We start from the raw sequence: 16,849 nt of genomic DNA on the forward strand, positions 1-16,849 counted from the left end.
ACAAAAATTTAAATTTAAAATTAATAAAAAGTAATAAAGAAAATAAATGAAGAAATTAGAATTGATTTCACTAATGAATAATGAATAATAAATAAAACAGATAATTGAAACCAGAAGAGTAGTTGATAAAGTAGACAAATTTGGGTTATTTAAAAAAAAAAAAAAAAAAAAAAACAAAAGAAGAAACTCAAACAGTGATATCAATGCTACTTGGCTAGCTTTCCTAGGATTTCCCTAGAGTAAGAAAAAGCCAGTGAAGCAAATACAAAGAACAGTGTGTTGCGAAGGAGAATATAACGAAAGTGAAGATATGCTAATGATGTTAAAGTCTCACCATCCTTAAACGCAACGCCTTTACTTCAATCCAACTCTACTCAACAATACTCCATCCCCATTCCAATTTTCTCTCTTCGTCTGCAATCCACCAAACCGCTTTTCAGAAAATTCAAAGAAAAACAAAAAAAAGATTAAATTTTTGCAATGCTTTCTTCATCTTCAAGCTCCATACCTAGAGATAATGATGGGTTGCACCAAGAGGCCTCTGTGGGTACTAGTATTTCTCCCCCTGTAGCTGTGTACACAAGAAATACTCCACAGATACTATTAGACCATCAGGTGGTAGAGAGGAAGCAGAAAAAGAGGAGAGAGAGAGAAGAAGGAGATCAGCTGTCTCTGTTGGCTGTTCTGGTCACTGTGTTTAGGAAATCATTGGTGTCTTCTTGTAAGAGCATTGAGGAACATCTCTCCTCTTCTTCTCCTTCTTCTTCTTCTTTCTGTTCTTCTTCTTCAGCTTCTGCCATGGAGATTAGCTGGCCTAGCAATGTCAGACATGTTGCCCATGTCACCTTTGATAGATTCAATGGCTTTCTTGGCCTCCCTGTTGAATTTGAACCTGAAGTCCCCAGAAGACCCCCTAGTGCCAGGTTTTCCATTTTTTATTTTTTATTTTTTTAACTGAGTGTGTTAAAATTGCAAAATTGGGGTTTTATTTTTTTATTTCTTCCTGTTCATTGGTAAATTTTTGGGTATATAAATGGGTCATATTTTGGCTCAGCAGCCTTTTGTTCTCCAGTACTGTTCTCAATTCAATGATACTACAGATATTCAGCCTGTAGATTCAAAGTCTGGGTTTTTCTTGTTTTGTTTTTCTTGTGCATCTGTGTTCTGGGGGTTGGGGAATGGAGGGGGGGGGGGGGGGGGGGAGGTTTGAAGGGGTTCATTCAAAGCAGTATTGATTGCTTCAAAAGTACTGTCAGTCCATTTAAATAATCTTGGAAATTGACAGCTTTCTGCACCATAGAATCAAGTTGGCAAGGGCAGAAACTTCTTCCGAGTTAAAGATGTGATTTTTTAATTTTACAAGGCAGAGGAATTTGCAGCTTTTGCTTTGCTTAATCATACCCAGTAGTTTATCTCCTTGGAGTATGCATTTTATCTTCTTTATTAAACAAAACACTGAGAAAATCCTATATTAAAATTCAGAAAAAAAAAACATTGTATAGTTGCACACTTGAGTTTTTGTCATTGGATAGAGAACATTTGTTTTATAAGATATGTCAACTTTCTTTGCAAAGAGTAAGTTGAATTTGTTGTTTCTCATTGTGTTCCACCCCTACTAATGTTTGAAAGGGATGTATCACCTCTGGGAACTTAATTAGTCCATGAAGAGTTCTTATAACAGCTGGAGAAAATGACATGCTTAGCTTGTTGCTTGTCCATTTAAAATGGTTAGGTTCAATCATTTTTCGCGTTCTGAAATTGGAGATAATGTTGCTGTATCCATCGTTCGATTTTGTACTAAGATAGGCTGTGTGTCCCAAACTGTGGAGAAGTGCAGAACACAAATAGAAGTAATCTAGGATCTCGTTGGTTTTCGAATGTTCGTAATTAATGAAGAAACCTTCATGAGTCTATCTGATCTCTGAAACGCCATATATATGTTGCTAACTAGCTGCTCGAGGGCTGCAGTAGGCCAGCCAGAATAGGTTGTAGTTTGGACTAGGATGCTTTTAGTATTTATGCTTACTGTTGGCTCTCGACATATCTAAGTTCTGATCGAATAGAGTTAATGGATAACATTTTCATAATTTGTTTTCTGTTATTGTTAGTCTGCCATGATCATAAGTTCATAACAATCTTGATGCTTACGATCCTGATGATTCTATATTCTTATGTAGTACGAGAGTGTTTGGTGTTTCGACAGAGTGTATGCAACTCTCGTTTGACTCCCGAGGGAATTGTGTACCTACGATACTGTTGATGATGCAAGGACGCTTGTATGCACAAGGCGGTTTGCAGGTACAACTAACTACGTTTTAGGAATTGGCAGCCTTAAGTTAACCGCACTACTGAATGTATGTAACCCTTCAATTTCAACTTGCAGGCGGAAGGCATATTCAGAATTAACGCTGAAAATGGGCAGGAAGAGCTTGTTAGGGAGCAGTTAAATAGCGGGATTGTGCCAAATGACATTGATGTTCACTGCTTAGCTGGTCTCATAAAGGTATTATTGCTCATCTATCATAACTGACAAGCAAACTTTTTCGCGTGAATAATAATTGGTTTCTATAGGCTTGGTTTAGAGAACTCCCAAGGGGAGTACTGGACTCTCTCTCGCCAGAGGAAGTTATGCGCGCTCTATCACAAGAAGAATGCGTCCGGCTTGTGAGGCTTCTCCCGCCAACAGAAGCTTCGCTGTTAGACTGGGCAATAAACCTGATGGCCGATGTTGCTGAAATGGAACAACTTAATAAAATGAATGCGCGGAATATTGCCATGGTTTTTGCACCTAACATGACTCAGGTAGAAGACGAAAACTTCATTCTGCACAAAAGTTATTTGTATTAGACACGTTGGGCGGAGGCCTGTAAAGGGTCAAGTCCATCAATTGGTGGTTAGGGGATTGTTGGGCAGAGACCGGTGAAAGGTCAAGTCCAGCATCTTGCTTCTCGAAAATGTGATGGTGGTTAGAAAATAAAGTTGTACCTTCGCTATGAGTTATAACTTTTGGCGTAGTGGTAAGCACTTGATCCTAACAAGTGGTATCAGAGCAAGGTCACGGGTAGTTAAGACAGGCAGACACAGAAGGGTGGAACACAGTTTTACTACCAGTTTAAACTTTTACTTGAAACAGAATACATCCTTCAAATGTGCACTTATTCCGCTATTACTTTCGCGTTGCCTATGCTTGCAGATGGCAGATCCCTTGACAGCGCTGATGTACGCTGTTCAAGTTATGAACTTTCTCAAGATTCTCATAGAGAGGACCCTGCAAGACCGAGAAGAATGTATAATAGAAGCTGGTCCAGCTCCAGACTTGGAGCCGTTTGATGAAAACGGGCATCACAGCACTGCTCACCCAACAACTCAAAAGGAAAACGAGAGTGATCATGACGAGGAACAAAGCGTGCAGCCCAAAAAAACATCCTCAGATGGTGCCTCCGAAGAGGAGGCTGCAGCTTCTGGTTTTCTGAGCTCCATTGAAAACATCCTCCCCGAGGGAAATGGAAACAACGTTAGAGATGATCACCCTGGCGAAATACTGAACCAGTCTGATGAAACCAGGGATGGAAGCGAAGGCGGGAACGCTGTCACAACAAGTGTAAGAGTCCAATCAAAACCCCGAAGAGCTAAAAGCACACAATCGAGAAGCTCCAATCCAAAGAAGGCCTCGAACAAAAGAATCATCAGCGAGCTCCAAGCAGTGAAAAATGCAGAGAAGAACAAAGAGGTTAGCATCCTGGACCGCCTAAATTCTCAGACAGAAAGGATAGAAGCTTGGAGGTGAAAGAAATCTGCAGATTGTGTGGTGCTTGTTCGAGGAAGTTATGTGCATCAGTGCATTGTGATTTATATTTGGTTTTATGCAAATTGTGTATTACGGTATTCATTTATTTTTAATCGTATCCTTTTTGGCGAAGTTCTTCAATCTGCTGATCCACTTCCCTAACCCATTTTATGACCTCCCATCTTTTTGTTTTTGAGTGAAGACTTTTTCTATATGAATATTATGCAATATCTATGGCCATTTAATATAATTTATTCATTGTTACAAGTCTCTCTTCTCTCAAGTGTCACTCAATTCTTTTATTTATATAATCTGATTATGGTAATACGTTGGTTTAAGATTAAATAATATGTCATAAATATCTAAAATTTAAATAAATCTAAGATTTTAATATAGAATACTAATATTGTGCATCGATTTTAACGCATCTCGCATAGAAAATACTAGTTATCTAGATAAAGGTTAAGGGGGTGTTTGGTTGAAATATGCAAATTGAAATCAATTAGAATGACTTTGAGCAAATTTTACTTTTTGAACATATATTTTTTTTTAGTCTTCTGTTATTGTGGTATTATTACATTTTCTTTTTTAATCCTGTTATATTACATTTTTTTAACTTTCATTTACTTGTCACAATTAATCATTCTTTTAAAATATTATTATACCACCATTTAATAAATATATGACAAATTTTGTTATTTTACAATTTAATAAATAGAGTAAATTTGAGCATGCTTTTCTTGTAAAAAGTGAGGACTCTAGAGATAGTAAGTGAACACTATATTATGAGAAGGAAGAGGGCTTTAAATAGCCTGAGTACCCTAGCTCTTAAGCTAATAATATGGAGAATAAGTCTAAAGCTAATAATATGGAGAATAAGTCTAACGCTAATAATATGGAGAGTAACTCTAACAGAGCCAGACAAAGTCTAACTACATAAAATAAAGTAAAATAAACTGAACTAATATACTACTCCTTTACACGCCCCCGCAAGATGGTGGATCCATCGGAGACACCCAGTTTGGAACGAAAGCCTTCAAATGACCGACGCGACAGCGATTTGGCAAACACATCGGCAATCTGATCTTGCGTACGAATATAGCTAACCGACAATGTACCATTACTAACAAGATCACGCACAAAAAAATAATCGAAGGCTAGATGCTTCATTCTGGAGTGATATACCGGATTTTTGCAAACATAAGTGGCACCAGCATTGTCACAACGCAACACTGGTGGCGTGGTGAGCCGTACCCCAAGATCGAGTAGTAAATTCTGTAACCACACAACTTCTGCCGCAACATTTGCCAGGGCTCTATATTTTGCTTCAGTGGATGAACGAGCCACCAACTTCTGTCGAACAGACTGCCAAGAGATAACATTTGAGCCTAAGTATACAACATAGCCCGTAGTTGACCGCCCACCGTCATGGACACCACCCCAGGTCACATCTAAAAAGGCAGTGAGATGTAGCTGCACACCACGGCGTAAAAATAAACCATGACATAACGTACCTTTAAGATAACGTAGCACCCGTTTCACCCCTTGCCAGTGTAATAGTGAAGGAGAATTCAAAAATTGAGACAACCGATTAACAACAAAACTCACATCTGGTCGAGTAATGGCCAGATATTGTAAACGTCCAACCGCGCGACGGTACAAGGTGTTATCAGCAGGAGATGTACCGTCAGCACCATGTAGTTCAATCACAGACCCCGGTGTAGAAATGGTCTTGGCATCTTGCATATTAAACTCTTTAAGGATGTTTGTAATGTATTGAGCCTGAGAAAGGAAAATATCAGCCTTAGTCGATATCACCTCCACACCAAGGAAGTGATGCAACAACCCTAAGTCCTTTGAGTGCAAACCGTGCTGCTAGGGAAGTAACAAACCGATCCAAGAAACTCTGTGAATGCCCTGTTAGAACCACATCATCCACATACACCATAAAATATACAACAACATCATCACCTTGATAGATAAATAAAAAGTAATCCGCATGAGATTTTTGAAAACCGAAAGAAGTAAGAAAGGACGATAACTCCATATACCATGCTCGGGGAACCTACTTTAAACCATACAACGCCTTTTCAAACGACACGCATGCTTTGGGCGTTCAGGATCACAAAATCCCGATGGTTGTTTCATGTATACCTCTTCTGACAAGGTCCCGTGCAAGAACGCGTTGTTGACATCCAAATGTCCCAACGGCCAGTTAGAGGCTAACGCTAGTGTCAGAACAATTCGTATCGTTGCCGGCTTTGTAACCGGGCTGAACGTATCAAAGTAGTCTTTGCCTGCTTCTTGTAAATACCCCTTAGCGACCAGCAGGGCTTTATACCATTCAACAGACCCATCTGGTTTTCGCTTGATACGGAAAACCCATTTACACCCAATTGGAGTATGAGACGAGGGTGGTACTAACTCCCACGTGTTATTTTGTAGCAACGCCTGATATTCGTCGTTCATAGCATTACACCAGTCTGGAGACTTGCGGGCTTGAGTTACAGAGGTCGGCTCTAGCAACGTAGGCAAGTCGTGCTTTGTTGTGAAATTAACAAAGTGAGACTTAAAATACTTGGGATTCGGTCGTCTAACACGCCCTGACCGTCGCAGTGGCTGATTTTGAGCAGCTTGCGTATGTGCATCACCTAGCGGCAGCGAGTCATATGAGTCCGACGCATTGTGAGAAGCACTAATAGGAAGATTTTGACTGCTAGAGGATGAAGAAGGAATCGACTGGCCTCCTGCAGTTATCTCATCCACAAGTGGCGACGTATCTGACTCGGCCAAACTGCTACACACCACATTTTGAGTGCTAGACGGTGAAGACGGAGTCGAATGCTGTGGAGTGTCGACTGGATGATTTCGTTGCTGACTGGAACATGGCATACTAGTAGCAGACTGATGATGGGCGGGAGGGGGTTGCGGCATTATGGGAGTGTGTTCAGATGACGGTTGAGAGTTTGTGGAGTTATGGGACTGCGTGGCATCAGGGTGAGTAGTAGCTATGCGTATGAGAGGTTGAGTTATGGTGTTGCGTGGCAGCAGGGAGAGTATTCTGATGATGTGAGGCAGCAGGTGAGTCAACATGAGTTTGGGACGGTTGAGTCATGCTTATGGGTACAAAATGAGTTTGGGACGGTTGAGTCATGCTTATGGGTACAGCTGGTATAGGAGAGAAGATAGGATGAGGAATAAGTTTGTCACCTTTGGTGCTCGCCACACTTTCTGCGGGAACTCCGCGTCTGTGATAGTGCCTGAAAAGGAAAATCAAACGGGAAAAAACGAACATGACAGGATAAATAGATACGTCCTGTCACACGATCGAGACACTTGTATGCAGATTGAGATGTAGAATAACCTATGAATACACAAGGCTTTGAACGGGGTTGGATTTTAGAGTTCGTGTAAGGTTTGAGCTAGGGATAACACAAACACCCAAACGGCTGTAGTTTAGAATAGTTCGGTGTAGTGCCAAACAACGCGAGAAAGGGAGACTTATTTTTAAGGACTGGAGTTGGCATTCGATTGATGAGGTATACTGCTGTCTGAAAAGCATACAACCAGTAAGGCTAGGGGAATAGATGCATGATGGAGCAATGATAACCCAGTGTCGAGAATATGTCTATGCCGACGTTCAGACAGCCCATTATGTTCAGGTGTGTGCGGTGGGCTAGTGAAGTGAGATATACCACAGGAGCTTAACAAATGTCTTAATTTTTAGAATTCACCACCATTATTTGAAAACAAGGTGTGTATCCTGTGATTAAATTTATTCTCAACTAGCTTTTTAAATTGAGAGAAGACAACATACACATCAGATTTTTTAACTAGAGGAAAAAGCCATATATATATCTGGTAAAATGATCCACAAAAATCACATAGTACCGGAACCCATCAACAGACTGTTGTTTTGTACTCCAAACATCTGAGTACAACAATTCGAGAGGTCTCGAACTTGACATTGTAGTTTCATGGAACGGTAATTTATGACTTTTATTACTGAGACAAGACTTACATTGAAAACCCAAAACAGACCGAAACGAAAGATTGGCACTTCTTAGCATTTGAGTCAGTGTTTTACTGAACGGGTGACCGAGGGTATGATGCCAACTAGCAAGACTAGACTTATTGGTTGTATTTATTTGAGGTGGAGATGACAGTGGAGCACTATACACATCCTGGACGTTCCTCCCGTGCAGAAGTGGCGCCCCTGTAAGCCGATCCTTCACAACAAAATGAGTGTAAAAAAACTCAATAGATACATGATTAGATTTGCAGAGTTTTGAAATAGAGACTATGTTGCGTTGTAGTTGTGGAACACACAGGACATCAGATAGAGTAAGATGACGGGTTTTAGTTGGGAGAGAAGTTTTACCAGTGTGAGATATAGACAGAGAATTACCGTCACCCAAATGGATCTCATCCGGTCCACCGTACTCAGAGAAAGACTGTAGCATAGAAGGGTCCGAGGTGGCATGATGGGACGCACCTGAGTCAAACAACCATGGCGATTGAGAGTTCACGGTCGTAGTGTTCACTGCGGGGTTTTTCTCGAACCTATCATCTGTGGAGACATTATTGTCTCTCAAAAAGCGTTGTAGCTTACGGTATTCACGAGCTTCATGGCCATTGAAATTACAGAATTTGCATACCACATTTCGGTGCCGTTGATTGGAGTTGTTGGACCGTTGGTATTGGTAAGACTGCTGACCATTATTATTCCGGTTGGACTTGTAGGAATTTCGACTATTTTGTGAAAAACCAAACTGGCGTTGTGTGGTATTGACTGTAGCAACCAGCGATTGTCTAGCAGCATCTTTCTTCTTCTGTTGCCTTTCAAATTCTGTGAGCACATCCTTGAGTTTTGAGAACGTAATAGGGATTGGTCGTATACGTAGGGTAGGGACTATGTGATCATAGTCATCATTGAGTTTAGTAAGAATATGGATTACAAGGTCTTGCTCAGTAATTGGGTTTTGAGCAAGTGAAAGAGTTTCAACAATATTGAACATTTCATCAATATATTCTTCAACTGGACGGCCAATTTGAGGATTAGAAGCCAGTTTGTTTTTTAGTGAGACAATGCGAGATGGCGACGAGCTTGCAAAAGTTGTAGTTAATCGTTCCCAAGCAACAACAGAGGATGCTGCGGAAGAGATTAGCGGTTGGATAGTGTCGGAGCAGCTCCCTAAAATGGCGTTGAGAATGGTTTGATCTTGTCTAAACCATGTGATGTGATGTACTCTGGATTAGGCTCCTTTTGGGCAGTATCACGGAATTGAGCAGGAGCTGGGGAGGTACCGTCAATGAAGCCGAGTAAATCAAGGCCAATAAGAGAGGCTTGAATCTGCTTTCTCCAAACTTGAAAGTTGGAAGACGTTAATTTAATAGGAAAATTGGCTGGGGCATTGAGTTGAATGACTTGTTTCTCTGTAGTTGTGGCCATTTAGAGGAAAACAGGAAAGAGAGGAAAAAAAATAATTAATTTGCTTGTTAGAGTGCGGCTCTGGATACCATATAGAGATAGTAAGCGAACACTGTATTATGTGAAGGGAGAGGACTTTAAATAGTCTGAGTACACCAGCTCTTAAGCTAATAATATGGAGAATAAGTCTAAAACTAATAATATGGAGAATAAGTCTAACGCTAGTAATATGGAGACTAACTCTAACAGAGCCAGACAAAGTCTAACCACATAAAATAAAGTAAAATAAACTGAACTAATATACTACTCCTTTACAAGGACAAATCACAATTATCCATCAGAGTTCATCAATTGTTGAAGGTTTTAATAAAAAAAAATACGAGGTTAATCTTATAATTATTATAAACTTTTAATTTTTCAATTATTATAAAATGAACCCCTGCCCTTTTATCCAATATTTTCCAACAATCTTTAACAATTGATCTTTCCAGATGAATGAATCAAATCAATCCTCACTTTTTACATGGGAGTTTATTCTCATAAGAATCAGTTATTGGGTGAGAATTGTAGTCTAATATGAACTCTTCATTTTTCAAGATTTGATGGCTAGGAATAAATATATGCTCACTGTTGAGGCTGTTTTATTTATTTATTATTTTTTATAGGTGCGCGGGTATTTTGGGTTTTCATACATTAGCTTTCTATATGGTGTTTCTTTATACGTTAATGCATCCTGATTCTAGGGAGATATATATACAGGAATTTTAGGTGTTTCATTTAGTTTCTTTGTCATTGTTTTTCATTTGGAATTATCGTCGTCGGTCAGGAATCTTAGCTGTGGCGTCAGGTTAGTATTTTTCACTAATTTATTCCGCTTCCATGGTGTATAGTTTTGATAGGGGTATTAATTAATGTATGATTTTAGAGTTTGATTGTATTGTCTTTTGATGTGGTGTTGTCGTTAGTGTTTTATGTAGTTGTTTATTGTGGCGTTTGTTGGGTGTTCTTTGGTGGGTGGGGAGGGGGTCAGGACGGAGTAGCTATGGATTGTTGTGGGTGGAGTGGTGTATCACATAGTTATTGGTGATGGAGGTCAATGTCGTGTGGTTATGCATTGTTACAGTTATAGTGGTGTGCATTGTTGTGTTTAGTGTGGTGCATTATGGGGGTTGGGGTGTGATTTGCGTAATCGGTGTTGAGTATGCACTGTGTAATGAGTGTTGTGGAGTATTCGCTATAGATGTGCATTATGGTTGTAGTAGACATGCATGTATTTATGTGGTAACACTTGTGCATTTGACAATAGTGTATTGAAGTTAAAGTCGTTATCGGTATATTCTGAGGGGTATAAATGTATAATTAAGGTGAGGTAATGAGGTATGGGTTATTGGTGGGGTGTGTTGTGTATGTGAATATCATTTATAAAGTGTGTTTCGTCTTGATGTCGATATTGTTGTGTTGGATGCATGTGTTGGAACAACTATGGATGGAGCGGATGGGTGTCAAATAGAGATTTTGCCAAGATCAATGAAGTACTAGTCTCTAATGTGTGACGATGCAATCAAGCCATATCTTGGCCAGTGTTACAACACATTAGAGGATGAAGTTGAATTTTATAAGCAATATGTTGGGGTGTTGGTTTTGATGTGAGGCATAATACCATTGAGAAAAGTAGAAATGGTGAGATTGCTTTGAAGTATATAGTTTGCAAGTCGCGAAGGGTTTAATAGTGTTGCGGTTGTTATGCCTACTATAGATGATGGGGAGGATGTTGGGTCTGTTATTCAGAAGAGGTGTACGATTTCGAATAACGTAGGGTGCAAGGCTGGGGTAGTGCTTAAGAAGGGCCTGCATGATCGTTATGTTATTTTATTTATTTATTTATTTTTTTATTTTTTTGAGGAACGCCACAACCATTGTTTGTGTTCAGAGTTGTTTAGGCAAATTTTGAAGGTGAACCATAAACTCGAAATTGGTTATCACTTATTAGACATTCGTGACTAATTGTGAGAAGGCAAATATTGGGTATGTTAGGTCTTAAAGGTTGTTTAAGGAGATGGTTGTTGGGGGTATTCAAATGTACGGGCAACCAATCTCGATTTCTGAAATTTCAAACGTGAACTACAAGCGTATATTGTTAGCGGTGATGCACAATTGGTTATTAACAAATTCTTTAAGAAGTAAGAGGTGTGTTTAGCTTTTTTTTTTTTTTTTTTTTTTTTTTTTTTTAAATTTTATTTTTATTTTTATTTTTATTTTTTGGGTTGAATATGATGTTGATGAGCATGACTAGTTACGTCGTAATTTTTTTCCTGACTTGTGGCACGTCGAAATTTCTCGTTCTTTGGGGACGTTGCATCTTTCGATGCTACCTACTGCACACATAGGAATGTGCATGACTAGTGTCTGGGTTATGTATTTGTATGTGGCTATTCGCGCATTTTTATTGTGTAATTGGTGCATTTGTGTTGTTGTATGCATGTATAATTTGGTTTTTGTGTCATTCACTGGTGTTGATAAACACAAGAGGTGTGTTACATTTGCTATTGAGATGCTAACAAAGGAGGATGTGGATCTTATGGTCGATTGTTAGAGAATTTCAAGAAGGCAATGGGATATGTGCCTAATTTTATTGTTATGAATCAAGATTTGACTATGAAGATTGCAGTCAATACAAGAAAAATGCATAAAGAAAATAGTACAAGGACAACGATTTTTTGGCAAAAGTGTTGTCTTTTAGGTAAAAGACAAAACTTTTGTCCAAAACCGTTGTCTTTGACGCAACACTTTTGTAAACGACAATGGTTTTTAGCTAATCGTTGTCTTTAGTATGTTGTCTATGTGCATTTTGTAAAAAAACAACACTACAAAGACAACGATTTTTAAAAACCGTTGTCTTTTTGCATTTTTTTTAAAGACAACAGTTTTATTTAACCGTTGTCAGTTGGTGTGTTGTCTTTATGCACACTTGAATACACAACTTTTCAAAGACAATAGTTTTGTAAAATCGTTATCTTTGTATATTTTTGTTTTAAAGACAACAATTTTATTTATCCGTTGTCGTTGATGTGTTGTGTGCACGTTGAATACACAACACTTCTACGATAACGATTTTAAAAATCTGTTGTCTTTGTGCGTTTTTTTTTTTTTGAGTTAATTCCAGCGTTCGTCCTCCGACTATCATGATTTTCCACAATTAGTCCTCGACTTTTAATTTGGACAATTTAGACACTTGACTATTAAAATGTTTCCAATGTTGGTCCTTCTGTTTCATGGGAGTTAAGTGAACGTTAAAATGAAGGCTAAAATAGTCTTTTAATACCCATAATGTATAATACATCTTCATCCACCTCTATATACGCTATTAAAATCAAACCATTTTTATACGAGCTTTCAGCCTTGCCTCTCTGTCGCCGGGTGAACTGTCCTGTTTATGATTTGAGCTTCTTCCACTTGTCCTTCCACGAGCAGCAGACTGCGATACCGACGGTTTCTGTTAACCCGTAGCCGTGGCTGACTACAAAGCCTAGCGACTCCGTCCGCAACAGAATCGTCGACGGCGGCGGTGCTCCGGAGGTCAGGATTTGAACTGGACGTGGCGATCGGCGACAGCCTTCGCTACCTCTTCGACCACGAAGCCAACTCCAACTTCTGCCACGGCCTCAATTTGTACGATTACATTGCCCACATAGATTCTCCCTCTGTGTGGGCAAGAAATATGGGTCGCGATCAATGTCCGGCGTAGATTCGAACTCCGGCGGCGACGGAATCTCTGCAAATCCCAATATCCGGCGGAGCAACCAGCTGGAGAGTGATAACACCACTAATGTCAATATCAACGACACTGGGTACGGTGAAATGTGATATCTTCTCCTTTATAACTCCCCTCACTCTCCACCCAAAAAATCCGACTTTGGGAGTTCTTACCATACCAATGAAAGTACTTAGGCTCGTGTTGAGAATTCGAGAGTAGAGGATGCGTGGTGGAGTTACTGCTGGTGGTGGGCAGAGTTCTTTGGGCTACACAGAGGGCGAGCCACCAGATTATGGATGTTTGAGTCAGAACTGTGGCAACTTTCTTACGAAATGGCGGTCAACCAAGGTTCAAGCGGCACCTGGTGGCTCTTCACTAGGTTATCTATTTGGTGGTGGAAGCAATTGATGCCCTCGAGCTGTGCTGCAGCTTTCCAGAATATAAATGTCCTAAACATCTGAACTTAAGAGTAAATTTGATATTGTTCATTTGGAGTTGTATTTGATACATTTTGTCATTGCCTAAAAACTGTGAGAAGATTAGAAATGCTATCCAAAATGTATTTGATACATTGTCATTGATGGAACATGCATGTTCCTTCTTGGCATTCCAAAAATGGCACTGGGTACCAAAAAATTTGTGAATTTGTGGACTGTTCTAATGGGATTTGCAAGCCTGATCCAATCAAATTCTTGAAGCCAATGCTGCAGGCCACATTCTGCTTGCAACCTCCGGGGGACACCCCAACCCAGCGGCCCAGGTTCTATGGGATCCTCGCCGATTGCATTCCGGTGTTCTTTGATAAACTAATTGCCAAGAAGCAGTCCAAGTGGCATTTGCCGGTGGAGAAGCACCATGAGTTCTCAGTGTTTATACCAAAAGAGGAAGTTGTGTTCAATGGATTGAGTATGGCAGTTCACTGGGCTTGAGAAACAAGAAGGATGCCATTGATATTGCAGTGGAAGGCGGGTGGAAAGAATCAAGTCTAAGCTTCAACAACTCCCAGCTCAATCCCGACCATGTGAAGGTGATGAACGGAGGCGGCATCGCCATATATGTTGGCGGCCATGTATTTCCCAAAGAACTCTGCCCATACATTTAAGTCAGTATTATACGGCCCGCCCAGAGAACTCTGCCCATACATTTGAGTTCTTTGGGCTACACAGAGGGCGAACTCGCCGTATAACAGAAACCGCCGGTATCGCAGTCTGCTGCTCGTGGAAGGACAAGTGGAAGAAGTTCCCGGCGACGGAGAGGCAAGGCTGAAAGCTCGTATAAAAATGGTTTGATTTTAATCGCGTATATAGAGGTAGATGAAGATGTATTATACATTATGGATATTAAAAGACTATTTTAGCCCTCATTTTAACGTTCACTTAACTCCCTTGAAACGGAAGGATCAACATTGGAAACATTTTAATAGTCAAGTGTCTAAATTGTCCAAATTAAAAGTCGAGGACTAATTGTGGAAAATCATGATAGTTGGAGGACCAATGCTGGAATTAACTTTTTTTTTTTTTTTTTTTTTTTTTAATAAAGACAACGATTTTATTTATCTGTGTTTTTGGTGTGTTGTCTTTAAACATACGCTGAATACACAACACTTCAAAAATAACAGTTTTTTTTTTTTTTTTTTTTTTTTTTAAACGTTGTCTTTGTGCGATTTTTTTTATTTTTTATTTTAAATGACAACGGTTTCATTTATCCATTGTTGTTAGTGTGTGGTCTTTAAGCACACTTTAAATATATACCACTTCTACGACAACGGTTTTAAAAGTTCGTTGTCTTTTTGTGCGTTTTTTTTAAATAAAGGATAACAGTTATTTTTAAACGACACTTTAACAACTATATTTTACTATATAATTTGATAATTATATTCTAGATACTTAATTCGAAAAAAATGAAGACTTAGAAAACAAAAGCAAAAAAAAAATAAAAAAACACTTACTTTAATTTGCTTAATTAGACATGTTCTTACTTAGAAAAAAAAAAGAAGTTAAAAGACAAGAATTAACTTTCCTCTAATCTCTTAGACACAGAAAAAAATAATTTTCCCTCTCAAAGAAAAAAATCTTCCCTCCGATCTCAACCTTCTCAGCTCAGCTCAGATTCCCAACCTTCCCTCAGGTTAGTAAGCCGCTGTTAATTATGTAATTTTTTTGTTGTTATTTAATTTTGGTTGCAGTTATTTAATTTTGATTTTGTATTCCCGTTATACCTTTAATATTATTAGCTTTTGCTATATTTCCTACCGAGGTACGCGTGATGTGCGTAATTCAAGGCCCAACGCAGATTCATATGTAAAAGTTTAATTTAAAATGTATGTTCGAACGTTTTTCATGAAACATGTAATGTAATACTGATATATGAATATATATTACGGGGATATTGACAATAATTAAATCTGTGACATTCTTATACGGGAATTATGGTGTATTCTTTTAGACAAGTATTTGTAGGTCAGTGGAACACAAATTTTATTTCTAGAAAATGTTTGATAGATACGATAATTGTGTGAGAATCAATAATTATAAAATGTTTGAAAGATATGGTAATTGTGTGAGAATCAATAATTATAATATTTCATGCATGTATTAGATACGGTTGCGTACTACTTTTTTATTACCCTGTATGAGTAATATGCATCTCAGATAAAACTTGTGCGATACAAGAAATTGAATATATAACTTAGTCTGCTACATCATGATTCAATACTAGGAGACAAAAAAAAAAAAAAAAAAAAAAAGCAATCACATTAGCGAATATATTTGATGCACAACTTTCAATTATGATATTAAAAGTGGCAAAATGTTTCTCTCTCTATCTTATCAGCTTATCAATTCCATCATAAGGTGTTAAATAAGTATGGTTACTTTTCCTATGCAAATCTTGTATTTATACATTCACCTCAATTGTTTAAAACTCTTTAGCAAATTAAGTCTATGAACTCTTCGTATTTCTCACATCTATTTCTACCATTAATGGCTAGGCCATGTTTCACTGTAACGCTAGAGATGATCAAGAAGACTAATGCTGACAAGTTAGTGAATTTTATTGCTTATGTAGATGGTGTGGAGGATAAGGAAAGTGTTAGGGACGTTGACGAATGCCTAAAAGAGACTGTGTTGTACGATTATCTATGTAATGGTTTGTATGCATTTTCTCAAACAACTGTCATTTAGTTTTATGGAATGGCTAGTATCAATGGCGATGAGGTGAAGGCAAATGTGAATGGGAATGAAATCATTGTTACAACAGAAGATTTTGCTCGAATTAGGATTAGTAATGAAGGGGAAGCTAATTTAGAAGTCCCAGTGGTAGATCCCAAATGGATGTGGAGCAAGATTTCCCGGAGCGAGTACCATGTACCAAAATTTAGTTGCAAGATTGAAGTCGGAGATGCAAGGATTATTTGAGATAGTGACTGTTTGTGTGGTAGGGAGGATTGGTAATTTGGACCAGATGACTGGAACAAAAGTGAGGGCGATGGAAGTCATCCTCCGAAAGTAGAAAGCGAATTGGGCAGTTCACATTTTCAAGAGAATAGTAAATGTAATTGAGAAGGTGGAAGGACCGAAGTTTGCTATAGTCCCTCCGTGCGGAATTATGATTTCTTACATTCTTGAGTGTAAGAACATTGATATATGGAAGAAGGATTTCAAGCTTACGAAGTCTATTTCTTTTTAGGGCTAAGAAGTTGAGAACTGCAGTTATCCAGAAGAAGAAGGAACCAGATTCCTCTGCTAAGAACGCATGGGAGGAATCGAAGGAAGTGTACAGATCCGGGAGGAATAAGTTGTGATCAAATTGGTTGACGTTGACGGTACGGGAAAAACACAACTTTCGGGTTTGTTGGCAATGACGAGAAGAAGGGAAG

General features: G+C 38.8%; 1 protein-coding gene across 1 annotated transcript; it reads left to right on the forward strand.

Annotated features, from left to right (window-relative positions):
* Positions 1 to 213: 213 nt before the first annotated feature.
* Positions 214 to 4,037, forward strand: LOC109189510 (rho GTPase-activating protein 5-like). The gene is made up of 5 exons (XM_019340124.1): positions 214 to 923; positions 2,178 to 2,298; positions 2,384 to 2,503; positions 2,572 to 2,802; positions 3,194 to 4,037. The coding sequence occupies exons 1-5, from the start codon at positions 481 to 483 to the stop codon at positions 3,785 to 3,787; spliced, it is 1,509 nt and encodes a 502-aa protein (XP_019195669.1). The 5' UTR covers positions 214 to 480; the 3' UTR covers positions 3,788 to 4,037.
* The last annotated feature ends 12,812 nt before the right edge of the window (positions 4,038 to 16,849 follow it).

Source organism: Ipomoea nil, unplaced genomic scaffold (assembly GCF_001879475.1).
Source record: "Ipomoea nil cultivar Tokyo-kokei standard unplaced genomic scaffold, Asagao_1.1 scaffold1558, whole genome shotgun sequence".
Lineage (NCBI taxonomy): Eukaryota > Viridiplantae > Streptophyta > Magnoliopsida > Solanales > Convolvulaceae > Ipomoea > Ipomoea nil.

Coding starts and splice junctions, on each gene's coding strand:
- LOC109189510 (XM_019340124.1), top strand. CDS start 481: ATGCTTTCTTCATCTTCAAGCTCCATACCTAGAGATAATGATGGGTTG. Junction 924..2,177: donor AGAAGACCCCCTAGTGCCAG/GTTTTCCATTTT, acceptor ATTCTTATGTAG/TACGAGAGTGTTTGGTGTTT. Junction 2,803..3,193: donor TTGCACCTAACATGACTCAG/GTAGAAGACGAA, acceptor CTATGCTTGCAG/ATGGCAGATCCCTTGACAGC.